Here is a 20519-nt window from a genome sequence, read left to right on the forward strand (position 1 = left end):
CCAATTTAAGTTAAAAACATATGAGGAGTTGAAAGGTAAACTAGATGATTGGCTCCAATATCATCAGATAAATGAAGTGTTTAAAATGGATAGAGTAATTGGTTTTCAAACAGAGAAGTCAAAGGTGGAAACAGAATTGTTAGAACCTAAGACGAAAATACTTTCTAGAATGTACAAATTGCTGCTAGAATGGCATACAAAAGATGAACAAACTAAAAATGCTATGATTTTGTGGGCGAAGGATGTGGGACATAACATTATGATGGAGGATTGGGAAAAGTTGTGGAAGGAGAATATTAAGTTTACTGCGTGTAGCTTATTAAAGGAGAACATAATGAAAATGATGTATAGATGGTATCTTACACCAGAAAAGTTAGCAAAGATTTACCACAACAACGACAACAAATGTTGGAAATGTAAGAAAGAAATAGGTTCATTTTACCACATGTGGTGGATATGTCCACTAGTGAATGACTTCTGGAACAAGATTTACAATGAACTTAAGAAAGTGCTAAAAGGCACATTTGTTAAGAAACCAGAGGCATTCCTAGTGGGCATCGTGGGGAAGGAGATTCCTAAGAGGAAGGTATCTTTTTTTATGTATGCCACTACAGCAGTGAGACTTTTGATTGCTAAATATTGGAAGCAGCAAGCATTACCAACGATTGATGAATGGCAGATGAAGATGATGGAATTTATGGAACTGGCGGAGATGACCGGACGAATCCGCAACCAGGGAGAACAAGCAATCGAAGAGGAGTGGAAAGATTTCAAATTGTATTTAAAAAATTATGCTAAAGTAATATTTTAGAATAGAAATTAAGTGGTAAATAAAACTGTGGATTAGTTGAAGAGGTTATTTAGAATAAGAAAATAAGAAATGTAGTATTAAAGGTGATTATTAGAGGTAGAATTTGCTACTTAGAAATGTATTTAAGAACCACAGGGACGGGAACCCGAGGAGGTCCCAATCTACACTGTGATGAAGATAAGTTATATAGTTTTCTATTTTCCTATTTTGTGTTTTTTCTTTCTATTTTCGTACTCTGTATTTTTGTATTTTGTATTTTTGTCTTCCCCTCTTTTAGTTTCAAAATTTTGTAAATTCCTTTTTTTCATTGTGGAAAATTAATAAATATCTATTAAAAAAAATACCATGGATATACCTTGCAGTGCTCAAAGCTGCATTATGCCTCCACCTTGTGGTCAAACGGATTTTAACTGGAAGTTGAAATGGCAAGATGAAAAACGGTGATGTGTTGCAAGAAACACAAACCAGAACTATGCAAAAGAAAACTGATTGCATTAAAGTTACATCAGACTTTTCCATGGACAATCCTGTGAGCAAGATCCTAAATTCCAGTTAGATCCTGTTTACAGATTGATCCTGGAAACTTTGGATAGAACCAAAACTCAGTCTGGATTATGTAAGGACTGTTGCTGTTGCTCTAGCAAAGTGGTCATGAGATTGCTTCAGAAAATCATCCATTGAGGAGCAAATCCTATGTTGTAATAAGCTTTAAAGGTGTGCATGTATTTTTAAAGGGGGGTAAAATGGAAACAGCATGTTATTGTGAATATATATTTTTTATAAAAAAAAAACACCATTCATGTGCTTCATTTGCTGGTCAGCGATGAAGATTGGTAAAAAACAGCATGTGTTGAAACATCCTGCCAGTTACCCTATGGATACTGAAAGTGGTTTCTTTTTGTCAGCATGTAAACTATTCTAGGCTGTTGGGATCACAATGTGAAAGACAATGGTTGTTTCCAAAGTAGTGCTAAGTTGCTAAGTAACTCCCTGCATGAGGACTTCTGCATATGGAATATGACTCCCCTCCCCTCCCCACCCCGCTCTCTCCATGTGCTCCCCTAGATAACGTTCTGACAGTTCTCCCAACCCTTCGGATCAGATCTGGAGATGATGCGGGATGCACCCAGAGGAGAGGAGGAGAGAAGACCCGTTATGAAAGCGAAAATTGTTCTGCTCACAAAATTTATTTAGCTGACTATGGCTCAATATTTTTTCTGTGATGAACAGCATTACAAGAATAATCCAGAATACCTCAAGGAGACTGCCAATCTTGTCCCATTCAGCAGGAGTCATGTTTGAAGAATCAAGCAGTGGAGAAAGTTCCAGGATGGTGTAGATAATTCTTTTATTTTGTCTAGAAATGCTGTCAAAGGGAAAAAAACATTTTAATGCAATGAACTATTTTAGTTGCACCCCCTTTTCCACTGGAGACCTGAAAATTGGGCTGTGCATGGTAAGAAAGCCTGCAAGAGGATTTTTTTGCTATCTGAGGAAGTTCACTCTGTGACACAGATTGAACTTCATAATCTTCTCTTCCTATCTGATCTGATATTCTATTGAAGAAATCTTAGCCAGTTGAAAGATTGGTCAATTAAATCTGCATCCAGTTACAGACCTGCTTGTGGGCTTCCCATAGGGGCATGTGGCTGGCCACTGTGAGAACAAGATGCTAGACAGTACAGTCATGGACCTTCTTTTGTTCTTATGCATGTAAAAAAAAAGGTCTAAAACCAAAAGTAGCCCTTTGTTCAAGATGATATGCACACAATGCAGCAGGTACCATCTTAGAAGAAGCATTCCTTCATGTGTAAGACAGAAAGAGGAATACCTCTGCTAACACAATCTGCCAACCAGTTTTTGGAAATAGGTGTTTTAATTACTACTCTCAGTGGTATGCTGTTATAAAAAAGATAATCAAATTCCCAAGGTACGTTTCTAATGAACAGCAAATCTGCTGTCCGTTAGAGAAAGTTACCTGCTGAACTGAAGGTTGGTTAGCAAACACTCTCTGAATTTTCTGAGTGTCTGATATGATCCAATGCAGGGAGTAAGATCGGATTTTTGCAAGCCAGAGCTGCAGATTAATGAGAAAAGCTCTCGGATCTAGGAGAATTAATCAGTACACAGTGCAATCAAAATTTGGACCAAGAAAAAGTGTGCATGAACCTCAGTCAACCCACTGGCTTCTTAGATTTCATCACCCAAACAGTTTCAAACATCTCTCCAACCATGAGGGTTTGAAATTTGCCTTGAAAAGAAATGAAATCTGAGATGTTCAGGAATCTGATTTCTGACGCATGTCACATCCTATGCTACTTCTGTGCAGCGGCTTATACAGAGCCCTAACAATCAGGTAAAAAGCTAAAAGCACATGCTATTGCACAGAAAGATTCAGAACTCTAAGGAAACTCTTCTTTCCCTAATACATACGGAAGCACCAAGGTGTCATCTCCAAGGTGAAGGCGGGAATACAGATTAGTTTCCTTGGCATATGTTGCATCATGAAGAATTGGGATCTTCTTCAGGGCCCCTGCGAGCATGTTAGCCTCAGGAGCAAGGCCTGAGAAAACAGGAGAAAGAAAGGAAAATTTGAATAAAACAAAATGTTCATTAATTTCTTATCTGACAATTGAAGCTCCATATCATCTGCTCAAGGTATATAAGAAAACTGGTTTAAATTCTACAAATACAGCATAGGCTTCAGATTTTTTTGCTTTTTTATTTATTTAACGACATTTTGCTCCACCTCTCCAAAACATGTATGAAATCGCTTACACATATACAAATATTAAATAAATGACATAAAATAATAAGAGCATGGCAGCAGCAAAAACAACAACAACCCAAAACCTCTGGATAAATGCCTGCAATTTTTATTTATTTTATTTTATGGCTTAGAAGCCATCTTGGCAAGTATGGTAAGCATATATTGATTGATTGATTGATTTAGAAAGATTTATAGACCACTTTACCACAAAATTTTCCAAGAGGTATATAACCTTTCTATGTGAAATATACAATTTAAAAAGAATGAATAACAAATAACAAGATGTCAATAATAACAGCAATCTCAGACACCATAAAGGCTGGTTCCTAGAAATGTGGCACTAATTGCATGAGTTTAAAACTTGTATACAAATTTGTGTACCAAAAATTAGGCACAGATCATGTTCATACACTCTTAAATTATATCTTAAATTGTCCATCTGCCAGCCCTTATGATGGCAAAAAGACTTATACTCCAAGGCTGGAAGGACAAACACCCATCATCTACTACTCAATGGTCTGAAGAGCTCACTGCCTTTTCTGTTTCAACACAGCTTATAATTGTGGTTTATAAACATGGTATCATTTAGATATGGACTGCCTATATTAATTTGTGGCTTCAGGTGTTTCCCTAACACCCCCACAAGAGCCAATTTTGGGAGCACACAGGAAGCAAAAGCCCCATTTCACAAGCAGATATCATTGCACAGAGCATCTGCAAAACAGGTCATGTTAAGTGAATCTTACGCTATTACATTTAAATTTGGATGGAATAATCGTGTTGTTAATGTCAGCTGGTAATTTATTTTATTTTTATTTACTTTAGTTTATGTTATGTTTGGGGGGAAATATTTTTAAAAATAAGATTAGACATAGCTGGCCCATATGACCAGGATGCAGGTATTCATGTAGGACAAAAGCTAAAGTCAAGGTTAGAGGTTTCTAAGAGAACACTCCCTAAAAGGGATGGGCTTGAGCTGCAGGGACACCCAACTTCACCCACTTTGCCACATTTCACTAACATCTGAAGTGTTTGCTAAGGGCAGTGCTCACAATAAACATGACACAAGCAGCTGTTGCAATCCTCTGCCTAAATTGAAAGGAAACAAGGAGGGTAAAGCTGCTTGAAAACCTCTAGAGGCAAGTATCAAGCGTTTTGTGGGGGGGGGGAGGTTATTGTCTGTAAACAGAAATAAACAATTTGAATGGTAAACTGGGGAATATGTGTGTTTCAAATCTGAAATAACTAAAGTCTACCTGCAGTCTTAACTTCCATAGAACTCATACATGGAAAATGAAAGTTGGATCAAGAAGCTAACTGTTTATTAATGATTGACATATAAGCCCTTGGGAAAAGACACATAAACATCCAGATCGGTTCCAGTGCAGATAAAATAGCTATTTCCTTAATGTATTACAGATCGAGTAATCTGTGATGAAAAATGCAGATAAGAAAAACAGTGTAATGGCCCAGTCAAATGAATGTTTATATTTAGGATAATTGCCATAAGCAGTGATTTTGAGCACATTCATGTGCTAGAATTAAAGGAGCTGAGAACAGTACATACTATTTGCAACTGAAAAGAACCTGAAAAATATTGGAGAGAGAAAATACATTTTATTTTGATTTTTCCACTATTAAAATGTGAAAACAATTGAGAACATGGCTTAACTTGTTACATCCAGGGATACATCTAGAAATGACTGAAAATTGACAGTACGTTCTTTAATGCAAAATGAATTCAGTGGGAAAGTACGGTATATTACAGAGCATTCAATGATTCACATCTCAAGTCATCCTTATGACACCAGCAGTACTACCTCCTTACAAGAAGTGCAAGTTCTGAGAACGTGGAGGTGGGGAAGGAAGTGGCAAACTGACAGAAACTCTGCACTTTTATTTTCAATAGATGCAGCAGATGCATGTTCGGTTTCCAGCTGTCTTGCTACACATATGCTTTGTTCCCGACTGATGAAATACATAATGTAAATTGCACAGCTAAGACCAAAGAAACCTTTCCCATGATGTACAGGATCCAGATGGTGCTATACATTTAGAGTCCATATGACTCTACCTATATGCTTCTGAATTATTATTATTATTATTATTATTATTATTATTATTACCGTGTTTCCCCTTTTTTAAGACGTAGTCAGAAAGTAAGCCATGGCAGCATTTTTTTAGCATTAGTGAAATCTAAGACACCCCCCAAAAATAAGACATACCTCCATGCGAGACCGCCGAGCGCCCCAGCCAGCCAGAGGGGCCTGGAACCGGCTGCTGTTGCTGCAGCGAACGCATGGAGCGCCCTGCAGCGCCTGGCCTCTTCTTTTCTTTTCTTTTTTTGGGGGGCTGCCCGAGGCCTGCCGCCCCGCCACCGGAACCGGCGGCTGCAGAGCAGAGCGCTCCGAAGCAGCGAGCGCTCGGAGCGCCCTGCAGCGCCTGGCTTCTTCTTTTGCGGGGGGGGGGAGCTGCCCGAGGCCTGCCCCCCGCTGCCGGAACCGGCGGTCTGCAGCGCCGAGCGCCCGGAGCGCCCAGCAGCGCTGGGCGGAGCGCCGAGCCAGCAGCCTGCTGCCTCGGTGCCGCGCAGAGCGCCCAGCAGCACCCCGAGCCAGTGGCCTGGCCCCTCCGAGGAGGCCTTAAGGTACAAGACATCCCCTGAAAATAAGACACCGTGTGTTTTTTTGAGTAATAAAAGTTATAAGACGGTGTCTTAAAAAAGGGGAAACACGGCTACCCACCTGGCTGCGTTTCCTCAGCTTACATTCATATATATAACATACATAACAGAGGTGGGCAATCTGTGGACCTTGGCCTTCTTCCAAGCGGCCCCAGAATAGCCTCCCACATTTCACCATTCCTTGGAATTAGCACTTCATTGGGTGCCTCTGGGCCATAGCAATCCTGCAATCCAGAACGAAACCTGGAGGCAGGCAGGCACGTGCACAAGCTCAGAAGCCCAACCGTGCAGTACAGCTGCTTCTCCAAGAGCTTTCCATTGCAGCAGATAAGATGGACTAAAATGAGGTTGGAGTTGGGAAGCTCTCTTTTTTTGGAATTGTTGGAGGCGTGCCATGCCTGCCCGTCCTCCCACTGCATTTCTGGTAGGGCTTAGGCCCCCCTGTTCCAGGAATGGTTTTGTTAACTTCCCGCCAAGGAAGATTGTTGCTTACTTCTCTAAATTCCCTCTGATTCTCGAAGGGGGATTGAGAGAGGAGTTTCATTGTGCGGGCATAAATCCTTGCCCTGTGACAAGCGCATTGGATACCACCTAATGCTTTCCATGTCACACAGGTGAAAACTGCCATCATTAATGACTCTCCTAGCAAAGTCTATTACAGAGACAGGACTACCAGGTAAAGAAGGCAAAAAGCTGTTTTTTACTCACTTTGCTTTTATCTTCTCCTTGCCTGTGTTTTTAAATCCCTCTGTACTTCTATGCATTTTTTAAATTGCCCCTCTGTGCATTTATCCCTTAAGATCATCACTGCCCCCTGTTGCATCCTTTCTCCCTCCTTCCCAAGGCCAGCCCAATATATTTTGCCACTTGAATTGAACCACAAAATAAAGCTACTGACAAATGTAATAAATAAATACAGTGGTACCTCTGGTTAAGAACTTAATTTGTTCCGGAGGTCTGTTCTTAACCTGAAACTGTTCTTAACCTGAAGCACCACTTTAGCTAATGGGGCCTCCCGCTGCCCCCGGAGCACGATTTCTGTTCTCATCGTGAAGCAAAGTTCTTAACCTGAGGTACTATTTTCTGGGTTAGCGGAGCTTGTAACCTGAAGCAGTTGTAACCCGAGGTACCACTGTAATATAATGTAATATAATAGTAACTTCTCCCTTGTTAGTTTTCCTTATATTGATTGCACCAATCCACACCTACCCCATACAAGCTTTCATTATGAATCCTGTATTTTCAGAGTAATGTGAGCTCTCTGTTGCATATCCTTCTTAAAATTAATGAATGTTATCTTTAAAAACTTTTATGAATTAATGACCTCTGGCAGATCTCTACAATGAAAAGGTATAACGGATTTATTATTATTATTATTTTAAAAAATAATTTTTATTAATTTTAATACAGACAAAACAAACAAAACATACAGTATAAGTTCTGTCCCTTCATCCTCTCCCCCCCACAGGCCCACTTCTGCCACCAGTAGTACCCGCGGGAGTGGAGAGTCAAAGGGGTCCATTTTAAGGCTGGGTTTGACCTCCCCCCTCTCCTCCCCCCCCCGTCCCTCCCCTGCCACGGAAGGGACGGGGACGGAGGAGCACTGAGGTTTGGGTTTCTCCCTGCTGCTCCTTCAACACGACCAACAAACAAACAATAAAACAATAACATATTCTAAATCTTAATTTCTTAACATTGTATTTGTGACTTCCTCGATTCTCTTCTTCCTGGTTTTCTTAATTTCTGTATAAAATTATGGCGATTTACCTATTCTAATTCAAAATCTTACCCTTATAATATTCACTCAATCCTCCTCCTTCTTCGTGCTGCCCCTCCGCAAGTCCTCCCCTGCCACCAGATCATTCTTCTTTCTCCCTCCAGAAAAACTCAATTTTCATATATATTCATTTCCCTAATCAAAATCTTAACTTTATACTTTAAATCACTCTCCTTCCCCTCCCCTGATGCCCTTCCCCCGATTGGATCAACATTTCCTTTTTCAGGCCAAGATTTCAGAAACCGTTATTCAGCCACCAGGTATAACGGATTTATTAAATGGAATAAGCACAAGCACAGTATGGTCCACTTCAGCACAAGTGATGTCATACTTAGGAATCTTGACTTGCTCTAAACTTGTAGGATCTCAATCTGTCCCATACAATGCATGTAAACAGTTGAGTTTATCCTTCCTGAAGCAAAATATGAAATAAGATGATTTGCCCCTGTCCTGTTGCACCAAACTGCCCTGTTTTGCAAAGAAATGGAGGCTACATACAAACCATACATTTAAATTACCCCCTAAATCCTGAGTTTGACCAAACTGCGGGAGGCAGTGAAAGACAGGAGTGCCTGGCGTGCTATGGTCCATGGGGTCACGAAGAGTCGGACACGACTAAACGACTAAACAACAACAACAAATCCTGACAACTATAGTTTATTCCTCCCAGAGCTACACTTCCCAGCACCCTTAACAAACTATAATTCCCAAGATTCAGAGGTGTGTGTGGTTTAAATGTATGGTGTGGACTTAGCCTGACTGAAGCATGGGATAATGTAATAAATATAGTTGTCATCTTGCAACCAATGTTCTCCAACGGCTAATAACAAGTAAACAGCATTGGTAGCAACTGTTAAAAGGGAAATGTAAGGAGTTTGTCCATAGTGAAAAGAAAAAAGAAAAGAAATGGAGATGGCTCCTTCACATAACGTCAAAAATACATAGGAGATCTTCTCACAGAACTCCTAATGTTACATCTATTTTGGTTCTACATGGTAGCTTGATACCTCATTTCTGAATTAATAATTACTAATGTGGCTAAGCATACATCAAAGGAATGAAGAATTATCACCTTTTGCCACATTCTAGCAACCCTGATTTTGAAAACCACAGGACTTGAACAAACTCTACTTTCAAAATTACATTGCTGTACACAGATTGATCAGAATAGTTAAAGAGTGGCAGAAGGGTAAACATCCCACTTTTTCAGTCCCTGCATAAGTGGAAATGCTGCTCTACATTAACGGTGATCTGGAGAAAGGTGTGACCTTGTAAGTGCAGTTGTAATGCTCTTACATTCTGTGTTTACTAAACTATGTTCCATGGTTTCAAACTCACTAATTCAGATTAGCATCTCAACTTTGGCTGTAAACACACACTGCAAGGTAATGAAAAATATCCTTTCTCCCAACCAGCATTCACTTGGATGGGGATACGTTTTCCAACCAAAGGGCCGCATTCCCTTATGGACGACGTTATGGGGGCCACATGTCAGTGGTGGCCAAAGCCAGAGGAAAATAGGTAGAAAAGGCTTCCTCAACCTCGGCCCTCCATATGTTTTGAGACTACAATTCCCATCATCCCTGACCACTATAGAGGGCACCACATTGCCTACCCCTGACTCTACCATTTAACAGCTGGGGTTTCCACGAGCGCAGCTTTTTGCAACTTTGTATGCACAAGCTGCACGTCACCTAATTACTAAACAGTACATGAGCCTTCATGGGCGTAGCCAGGGGAGATAGGGAGGGGCATCTGCCCCCCCCATCAATCAAAATCAATAAAATTATATAGCTAACTGAGCTTCTGCCCCCCCAAAGGCCTGTCCCCCTAACAAAAATCCTGGCTACGTCCATGTGAGCCTTGTTCTCTGTGAACACACAGCTGGCTAGAGGAAGCCCTATGTGTGGGATTTCAGTTCTAGCTCAGGGAATTGGGCTACTTATTCCTTCATCCAAGCAGGTATTTGGACTTGTAGAATGGCTCACATTGTTCTTTTGTTCCAGTGACTACATAGACTACATGCATGTAGTCACTGGAACAAAAGAACAATGTGAGCCATTCTACAAGTCCAAATACCTGCTTGGATGAAGGAATAAGTAGCCCAATTCCCTGAGCTAGAACTGAAATCCCGCACACAGGGCTTCCTCTAGCCAGCTGCGTGTTCACAATCCCCACCTCCCATGTGCTACCTACAACTCTGTACCAAGGGCGTACCCACCATTCGGCAAGTTAGGGCAGCTGCCCTACTCTAGAAGCAGGGCTGGTGGGCAGAGGCGGAGCACAGCCCGGCGGAGCGCGAGTTCGCCATTCCCGCCGCACCGCGCCGCACCCTCCCTCCAGCTTCCCGGCGCGCCCTCAGGCAAGGCCAAGCGCGGCGGGGAACCAGGGAGCACGGCGTGGCGGACGGGAACGCTGAACTCGCGCTCCGCTGGGCTGGGCTCCGCCTCCGCCCACCAGCCCTGCTTCTAGGGAGGGGCACAGCCCGGCGGAGCGCGAGTTCGCTGTTCCCGCCCACTTTGTGGCCCCTCCCCTTCCGTGCCTTGGCCCCTCCCCTTGCCCCCCCCCCTAGTTTTGATCCTGGGTACGCCCATGCTCTGTACATAACATCGGATAGAGTGTTCTGCAATCCGCCCAAAGCCAGGTTAAGAGCAAATCCTACTCACGAATAAGTCTGGTTTGTAATGTTAGAAACAGAATTGTAGAGTTGGAAGGGAGCACAAGGGCCATCTAGTCCAATCCCTTGCAATGCACTCCCCCCCCCCCCCACATGGTGTGCTCGATCCCACCACCCCAAGAGTCTCATGCTCCACCAGCTGAGCTATAGATAATTATTTACTCCCAGGTAAAGTGGGGGGGGGGGGAGGAGGTGAGCATTGCTCTTTGAGGTACACTACAAAACTCTGTCGCTTTTGATGCAACAGGCTACCGGGCCAACCCCCCTGGAAACTGTATCAGGCTGAAGTTCAACAGGTGGCCGACACAAGGGTGATGGGGAAAGCTTCACCTGCCGAATTCCCACCTGTCAGGACTTCTGCCTGATGTGGGGAAGGTGGCGCGGGGTATTTGTTCTCATAGGAGACACGCACAGATACAACCTGAATGGTGCCCTGCTCCCCACCAAGTTCACTCGCTCACCCTCCGGCTGAGGCACCATCCCGATGGTCCCTCCCGTGTTGATCACCAGCACACGCGCCTCGGCCCCGGCCCCGCAGCCGCCGCCGATCTCTAGGGCCGGAGCGCGCTCGGTGAACGACAGGACTCGGCCCAGGAAGCCGCCCGCCTGCTCTGCCTCTGCTGCCATGATGGTCTCTCTCCCCTCAGAGATGCCGTTACCTGGCCGAAAGGGCGAGCGGGTGCCAGAGACGGGCAACGTGCGCATCCATATACCGGCCAATGAGCGCCGCCCCCTTCCCGGGCTCGCCCGCGCTCATTGGCCGGAGCCTGGACCTGCCTCCGCCAGCGGAGGGGAGGGGGGGGAGTGCGAGACCACAAACACACACACACACACACACACACACACACACACACACACACACACACACAGCCCCGCGCGCGCCAAAAAAGAGAGGCCGCATTTGGCCTTTGGGGTGCGCTGAGGGCAGGCGGTTGGGTTTGCGAGGGGTTTCCTAAGGGAACCTAAAGGGGCGTCACTCTTAACCCTTGAAAGCTGCTGGCCCGAATGGCTGACCAATCGTCGGGGAGCAAAAAAAGTGGTCATAGTTTTCCTCTCCGTCCTAATAAGCCAAAAAATCTCTTTCTTTCCCTCAGCCTGTCCTGAGGGAGAAATGAATGGACAGAGTTTCCAGTTGGGACTGACTGTGTGTGTGTGCGTGTTTAATTGTTTCTAGAGATAGTGGGGCACCTGTATTATCGCAGCAGGAATGCTATTCAACAGAACAGGGCCATCCATTTCACAGGAATCTAAAGGAACAATGACCTTTCAGTTTTGACAGCCTATTATGGAATGATAATTTGGCTCAATCTTTTCAGCTGTGTCAAACGTTAACACACAGAGAAGCACGCACGCACACTACAGATATAGATATTTATCCGTCATCATGCAGCCCCCATTGATTTGTAGAGCCACATCACAATCCTGGATTTCCATTAAGTCAGGATGAGGTAGGGGGGCAAAAGAGAAGACAGATTGCACAACAACAGTGGCATGGCATGGGAGCTAGAAGGGAAGGACCCTGGGAGTGGAACAAGATGGGAGAGATCTCAATAGATTTGGAAAGGAGGGTTCTTGTCCTGGTTCAAAAGTTTTAACAAGGAGAAATAGCAGAGGTGGGTCGGTGGCGGACCTTGGTGTCTCAAATTTCAGTGGCGCCGTGTGCGATGGCAACATCCAGCACCACACCACCACCTTCTCTTGGGTGTCATTTAACTGGTTGCAAGTGAACAGGTTGCGCTCCCCTAGATCTGCCTTTGGATAGGTACAGCGCAGAAGCTAACACCAAAAAGCTAATACAGTTGTACCTTGGAAGTCGAACGGAATCCGTTCTGGAAGTCCGTTCGACTTCCAAAACGTTCGGAAACCAAAGTGCAGCTTCTGATTGGCTGCAAGAAGCTCCTGCAGCCAATCGGAAGCTACGGAAGCCCCGTTGGACGTTCAGCTTCCAAAAATAGTTCGCAAACATTTCCGGGTTTGCGGCGTTCGGAAGCCAAAACGTTTGAGTACCAAGGCGTTCGAGATCCAAGGTATGACTCTACAGCAGAAACTTTCCCCACTCCCTTCTTGCTATGTTAAAACCTTGCTTTAAATCGCAATTTAAATGCTGGCCACATGATCCGGAAAAACTGCAGACAAATGTCGGCTCCCTTGGCCAGTAAAGCAAGATGAGCGCCGCAACCCCAGAGTCATCTGCGACTGGACTTAACTGTCAGGGGTACCTTTACCTTTTTAATTAAAGAGCTGGTGCCATGCTCTTTTCATTGTAACTATTGGTAAGTTTTAAACAGATTTTATATATGTATTTAGTATTAATTCTATCAATGTTCAATTGTATTTTAATGATTGGTTTTACTATGTTTTTAGCAGTTCTTGTTTTTATCTGTAAACCCCCTTGAGTCCCATCAGGGAACAGGATGACATATAAATAAATAAATAAATCTCAAACTTCTGCTATTGTTTTAAATCACCATTTTCCTGTCAATTATTCTCCATCCTGGCTTCCTCTACTCAAGCCTCTGCCATTCCAAAGGCTTTTTCAGACCATGATGCAGTTATTATTATTATTTTTCCATGCCAAGTTACAACGTAAGATACTAATACAATAAAACGTTAATCAGAAAACTAAAACAAAGAGAGAAAAAGAAACAAGAAAAATGACTATAACAAAACATAGCCAAACATACATGCATACATTTTGACTTCCTTCCATCCTTTAGCGACTTCAACTTTTCAACTTTTCTTTTTTGTTGTGTTTTATATATATATGAACATTTATTACTTCCAGTTTTATGCCTTTCATAACTATTTTTTCATTTCCTTAAGCCTGCAAACTTTATTCATCACATATCAATATATTCATTTCAAAACAATGTTTTTTTCATATTCTCTTTAACAAGGTCCCATTATTTTATAAATTTTTGGTCTGATTGTCTTCTTAAGACTGTCGTTAACCTTGCCAGGTCTATGTATTCACATAGTTTGATTTGCTACTGTCTTACTGATTATATTCCCACCCCACTTCCAATTTGCAGCTATAAGCATCCTGGCCGCCGTTGTCACATATAGGAATACTTTCTTTTTATCACCAGTAATATCATTTGTAATTAAGCCTAGAAGAAATGCTTCTGGCTTTTTAATAAAGGATATTTTAAATTTTTTTTTAAAATTTCCTCATATATATTATTCCAGAATTGTTTGTAAGTCCACACTCCCACCACATATGATACATTGTTCTGGTTTCTTTCTTTACATCTCCAACAAGTGTTGGATTTTAATTTGTAAATTTTTGCCATTTTGACTGGAGTTAAGTACCACTGGTATAGCATTTTCATTAAATTCTCTCTGATTGTGTAACATGCAGTAAATTTGATATCATATTTCCATAGCTTCTCCCATTGTTCTAGCCAAATTGTGTAACCTATATCACGTGCCCACTTAATCATGACCTCCTTCACCTCTTCGTCCTTTAATTCCCACTTTAATAACAGATTATACATTTTGGATATATTCTTTTTAGAATTTTGTAATAACTCTTTCTGTAATTTTGATTATTCTTTTTCAAATCCTATTATTTTGTCCTGATTAAATATATGGGCGATTTGGTGATATTGCAGCCATGTGGTACACAATCCAGTTGTTATGATTTACGAAAGGAAGAATGACGTTTTCATTTGGAGACTTAAGAAAATGTTATGACAACAAGAAAAGGTTTCACAAGATTGCAAACAAAGATTGCAAAAGAAGATTGCAAAAATTACAAAATAATTATTTGATAACAATTTAAAGGCACAGAGATACAGATGGTTTGGGATGCAGCAAAGCTTTCCAAAGAGGTTCTTTCATACCACATAATTCCGTACTTTAAAGAAAGAGACAGGAGAAATTACAAAAAAATCTTGTCTGAGATTAAGCAAAAAGAATTGGACCAATATCCAACCATTTGGCAAATTCAGATGTTGCAGAGACAATTGTTTATGTTAACAATGCAGGAGATAGGAACAAAACTGAATTATGCTAAACGATTTTTAAAAAATTGGGAAATGGTTAGCATATAAACGGCAGAAGGAGAAAGAAAGGAAGTTGATATTAAAGTTGCAAGAAGAAAATGCTGTAATAACAGATAAGACAAATATGAAAAAAAGTATTTCACCAGTATTATTCTAAGTTGTATAAAGGTCAAGTAATATATTAAAAAAATAGACAAATGCTTACAGAGACAATATCTGCCAAAGATTTTAGACTTTCAAAGACAACTGATGATTGGCTCTATAACTACTCAAGAATTATGTGGTATATCAAAAAATCAAAGAAAGGAAAAGTACCAGGCCCAGATGGACTATTGGCTTCTTACTGTAAATCTTTTGAAGAGGAACTTTTACAACCCTTGCAACAGACAATGAATAATATTCTACAGAGTGGTAAAATAGCAGATATCTGGAAAGAAGCCACATTACACGTATAACTAAAGAAGTTCAATATGTGACTTTAGCAAAAAACAAAAACAAAAAACTATCAACCAATAATTTACTTACTGAACCATTATTATAAGTTGTTTACATTGATATTGTCTGGAAGATTTAAAAAGATTTTACATGACTTTATTCACCATGATCAATGTGGATTCCTGCATAAAAGACTGTTAAGAGATAACATCAGAAATGCATTAGATCAGGCATCCCCAACCTGTGCCCTCCAGATGTTTTGGCCTACCACTCCCATTACCCCTAACTAACAGGACCAGTGGTCGGGGATGATGGGAATTGTAGTCCAAAACACCAGGAGGGCCGAAGGTTGGGGGTGCCTGCCATGGGCGTACCCAGGATCAAAACTAGGGGGGGCAAGGGGAGGGGCCAAGGCACGGAAGGGGAGGGGCCACAAAGTGGGCGGGAACAGCGAACTCGCGCTCCGCCGGGCTGTGCCCCTCCCTAGAAGCAGGGCTGGTGGGCGGAGGCGGAGCCCAGCCCAGCGGAGCGCGAGTTCAGCGTTCCCGCCCGCCGCGCCGCGCTCCCTGGTTCCCCGCCGCGCTTGGCCTTGCCTGAGGGCGCGCCGGGGAGCTGGAGGGAGGGTGCGGCGCGGTGCGGCGGGAATGGCGAACTCGCGCTCCGCCGGGCTGTGCTCCGCCTCTGCCCACCAGCCCTACTTCTAGAGTAGGGCAGCCGAATGGTGGGTACGCCCTTGGTGCCTGCATTAGATGTTTTAGAATATTTGAATTGCCAAACGAGCAGCAAGCTGCTTTGATTTTTCTACATGCAGAAAAAGCTTTTGACAATGTGAATTGGGTATTTTTGTTTAGAGTCAATAAATGAATTTTTGAGATAACTTTATTAAATGGGTAAAATCAATTTACACATCACAGACAGCACAGATAATTGTTACTAGAGAATTGATGGAACCCTGTGAGATACAGAAGGGAACAAGGCAAGGGTGTTCATTGTCCCCATTACTTTTCATTCTAGTCTTGGAAGTTTTACTTAGAGACATTAGACAATATGAGAGAATTGTGGGAATAAAGATTTAAAAAGAAATGTTTAAATTAAGGGCATTTACTGATGAACAGATGTTAATTCTAGAAAACCCACTACAGGGAGAGGGGATTCTTATGGAGAAACTAAATGATGTTGATGTGTTAGCAGGGTCTAAGGTTAATAACAAAAAAGCAAAAATGTTAACTAACACCATAAAGTTCATGTTGTTGTTTTAAGTGGATTTGATGCACCAGAGCACTTCAATTCACTTTAATTTTGCAATGGGCAAAAAAATTAAAATAAAATCTGCATTGCAGGGGGCTGGACTAGATGAACCTTGTGGTCACTTCCAATTATACAATTCTATCTTTCTATAACCCGGGCCTTCTCTGCAGCGGCTCCCCGTCTGTGGAATGCTCTCCCCAGGGAAGTTCGTTTGGCACCTTCAATATACACCGTTAGGCGCCAGGCAAAAACGTTCCTTTTCAACCAGGCCTTTACCTGACTTGATCTACATTCTATACCCTGTTTTAAAATGCTGGCTCTTTGGGAGGTTTTTATTGGGTTGTTGGTTTTGTTTTGATTTTATGTATTTGATATTTTATGTGAACCACCCTGAGACCTTCTGGTATAGGGCGGTATGGTATAGAATAGAATAGAATAGAATTTCCAGTATGTGGTTGAATTCCTCCTGCAAAATACACAGTCCAAAGATAGCCCATGCATAGCTGCTGAACTGCATTCAGTTTCATGTCACAAACAGTGCACCACTGAAAAAAGCTGACTTTACTCCAAAAAGGAGTTGGCTTCTGCTTCACTTCCCAGCACTGAAGCAGAATAATATTACGAAAATACTATTTTAGATATTGCTGGGAATCTCTTACATTTCTCCCTGTATCTTGGCTTCTGACATCTGAAGTCAGCCACCCTGTTTAGGGAAGTTTTTTTATGACTCATGTTTTAATGTACTTTTAATATTCTGCTGGGAGCCACCCAGAGTGGCTGGGGAAACCCAGCCTGATGGGTGGGGTATAAATAATAAATTATTATTATTATATCCTTATCATGCTCTCCATCAGCTTTGACCTCCCTGCCATAGCAAATATGCTCAGATTAGTCCTGTACAACAGGAGCATGGAACTTCAGGGCCATAGGCCAAAAGTGGCCCTCCAAGGCTTTCTATTTGGCCCTTGGAAATATCTATAAGTCTCCCCTCTCGCCAGGCCACATCCCTCATTGCCCCTCACCCCACTAACCACTGTCATGTGGCCCTTGGAAAGTTGACCAGAAGGGAATGGGGCCCTCAGAATGAAAAATGTTCCCTACCCTGTCGTATATCGATACATGCACTTACCACTTGGAAGGGTGTCTTGCCCCTATAATAAGTGTGTTCCATGTCTATTCCTGATAAATGCCAGACCATCAATCCATCCACATCTCCATTCACAGCAAAGCTGGGAGTGGGGATTTAAAAAATAAAAATAAAAATAATTGTCATATGGAGAGGAAATCGATGTTGTGCTAAGGCAATTGTTACATCAGGGAAAGCATTTCGGCTTGCCAGATGGAATGATCCCCCTTCTCTACTCCTCTAGCTGCTCTGGGGGTTCTCCTGACCCCAAAGAGCCAATTCCAAGGGTGACAGGGGGAGCAGAGAACAAAAACCCACATTTCTCAGGGCTTCTGCTGATGGGATTCTTTGGTTGATTCCTGCCCATTTGTTTCTCTTAGCTAGCTTATCAACACCGTTTTGTGCTAGCCAACCTTGCAAAACCTGTCTAGAATGGTTGGATGCAATGGAGAGGAAACGGCTCTCATCAGCCGTTTTGCTAAAATAGGGTGCTGCAAAACTTACTTTGCTTCTTGGGAGAAAAGCGATGACAAACCTAGACAGCATCTTAAAAAGCAGAGACACCACCTTGCCAACAAAGGTCCGTATAGTTAAAGCTATGGTTTTCCCAGTAGTGATGTACGGTATGGAAGTGAGAGCTGGACCATAAAGAAGGCTGATAGCTGAAGAATTGATGCTTTTGAATTATGGTGCTGGAGGAGACACTTGAGAGTCCCATGGACTGCAAGAAGATCATCCCTATCCATTCTGAAGGAAATGAGCCCTGAGTGCTCACTGGAAGGACAGATCCTGAAGCTGAGGCTCCAATACTTTGGCCACCTCATGAGAAGAGAACACTGCCTGGAAAAGACCCTGATGTTGGGAAATATTTAGGGCACAAGGAGAAGGGGACGACAGAGGACGAGATGGTCGGACAGTGTTCTCGAAGCTACTAACATGAGTTTGACCAAACTGCGGGAGGCAGTGGAAGACAGGAGTGCCTGGCGTGCTCTGGTCCATGGGGTCACGAGTCGGACATGACTAAACGACTAAACAACAACAAAAAAGGCATAGAACAGTATATATATACACTAAGCCAGACCTCTCTGAAGTTATTGAGAAGTATGTGGGATCTAGCAACCCACCAGATGGATAGAATGGATAGCATTGTGGAATTGCAAAATGCTGCATATCTAAGAACACAATTCTTAAATGAAATCCTGCCTGGGTGAACAGTTCTTAAACTACTTTCTTTAGATTTGTTGTCTGAAAACACCCTAAAACTCCAGTTTACACTACACTGGTACATCCAGCTTATGGGCAGGGAGGGCATTACAATCCACTTCTTACGTATGTTCCCAGGAATCTATATCGGGGATTCATCAGACTCATGGTACCATATACAGTGGACTTTCCAGAGGCATCTGACTGGTCACTATGGATGCTGAAGTAGACAAGACCTTTCAGATAATCTAGCAGGCCTCTTCTAATGATCTTAGGTTTAATTTTAGAGCTGGGGGTAGGGTAGTCTCCTTACAGGCATTCTCCAGCTCTTCATCGGAAAGGTGAGCTCCAGTTTCCTGAAATAGGCAAATTATTTCCATGTGCCTTTATAGAACAAAGAAAGAAACATCAGTGTAATTATTGACAAATTCATAGTTAATAAGTTCCTTCAACGGTTCTTAGTGGAACTACCAGGGATGACGTGTTGCCAAGACAAAGCCAGTGTGAGCATCCACTTGCTTACTCTCTGCAACTGGCTTGGCAGCTACCCAGAAGGGGGGAACTCAGAGGTGATCAAGTGAGATGATAAGTTGGCTGCCAAGAGAGAGAGCATAAACACTTGCTTCGCTTTTCAGCAAGTATTCAGCCAGCTTTGCGTGCCCTTCGCTTGATGCAACATGAAGTTGAGTGCGGCCATCATAATCTTCACAGCTTAAGCTTCCACCCTGCAAAAAAAGAAATATATCTCCCATCTGCGAGAGCAAGTGCAATGCTATAATGAACTTTTCAATAAGCTGATTTCTCCTCATCAGGCCAGCAAAGCCAAAATTGTTGTTGTTTAGTCGTTTCTGACTCATGACCCCATGGACCAGAGCACGCCAGGCACTCCTGTCTTCCACTGCCTCCCGCGGTTTAGTCAAACTCATGTTCGTAGCTTCAAGAACACTGTCCAACCATCTCGTCCTCTGTCGTCCCTTTCTCCTAGTGCCCTCAATCTTTCCCAACATCAGGGTCTTTTCCAGGGAGTCTTCTCTTCTCATGAGGTGGCCAAAGTATTGGAGCCTCAGCTTCATGACCTGTCCTTCCAGTGAGCACTCAGGGCTGATTTCCTTCAGAATGGATAGGTTTGATCTTCTTGCAGTCCATGGGACTGCAAAATAGAAATGTTGTAAAGAAGATTGTAGCTCAAAAGGTTACATGTTCAGTATCTGGCATCTACAGGAATAAAAGAATCTGGAGCCTTAGAGACCAGGGCAGGTGGGTAGATTTGAGCCTTGGACAGTGGTACCTCAAGTTAAGAACTTAATTCATTCCAGAGGTCCATTCTTAACCTGAGACACCACTTTAGCTAATGGGGCCTCCTGCTGCTGCTGCTGCTGCGCTGCCGGAGCACAATTTCTGGTTTCATCCTGAAGCAAAGTTCTTAACCCAAGGTACTATTTCTGGGTTACCGGAGTCTGTAACCTGAAGCGTATGAAACCCGAGGTGCCACTGTATTTTGTGTTTTTTTCCAGGAACCCAAAGAAGCACCAGCCAGAGTCAGGTGCAAAATAGTGGCTTAGCCTGCTGACATACATTAAATACTTCCAGATTATCTGTTTATTAAACATTCATCCTGATTTGTTTGCAGGATGAATAATTGGCATAGGCTATTTAATGTGTTTGTTCTGATTAGTTTGAAGAAAGATCAGACAACATTGCCTATTTCACGAGTATTCAAGCTGTTTAGTTTGCTGGGAGATTAGACAAAATTGGCTATTTAATCAGCATTCGTCCTGATTTGTT

The 20519-nt window shown here is 42.6% G+C and overlaps 1 protein-coding gene across 1 annotated transcript in view; it reads right to left on the reverse strand.

Annotated features, from left to right (window-relative positions):
- The window catches only part of ASPG (asparaginase), a 57506-nt gene extending 46107 nt beyond the window's left edge, over positions 1-11399 (reverse strand). Inside the window, exons 1-3 of the mRNA XM_035105031.2 lie at positions 11177-11399; positions 3245-3374; positions 2066-2177 (exon numbers count right to left, since the gene is read on the reverse strand). Of these exons, the coding sequence (XP_034960922.1) occupies positions 2066-2177; positions 3245-3374; positions 11177-11342 (408 nt within the window). The 5' untranslated portion in view covers positions 11343-11399. The remainder of the gene's footprint in view (positions 1-2065; positions 2178-3244; positions 3375-11176) is intronic.
- Between the last annotated feature and the right edge of the window lie 9120 nt (positions 11400-20519).

This window comes from Zootoca vivipara, chromosome 1 (genome assembly GCF_963506605.1).
Source record: "Zootoca vivipara chromosome 1, rZooViv1.1, whole genome shotgun sequence".
Classification (NCBI taxonomy): domain Eukaryota; kingdom Metazoa; phylum Chordata; class Lepidosauria; order Squamata; family Lacertidae; genus Zootoca; species Zootoca vivipara.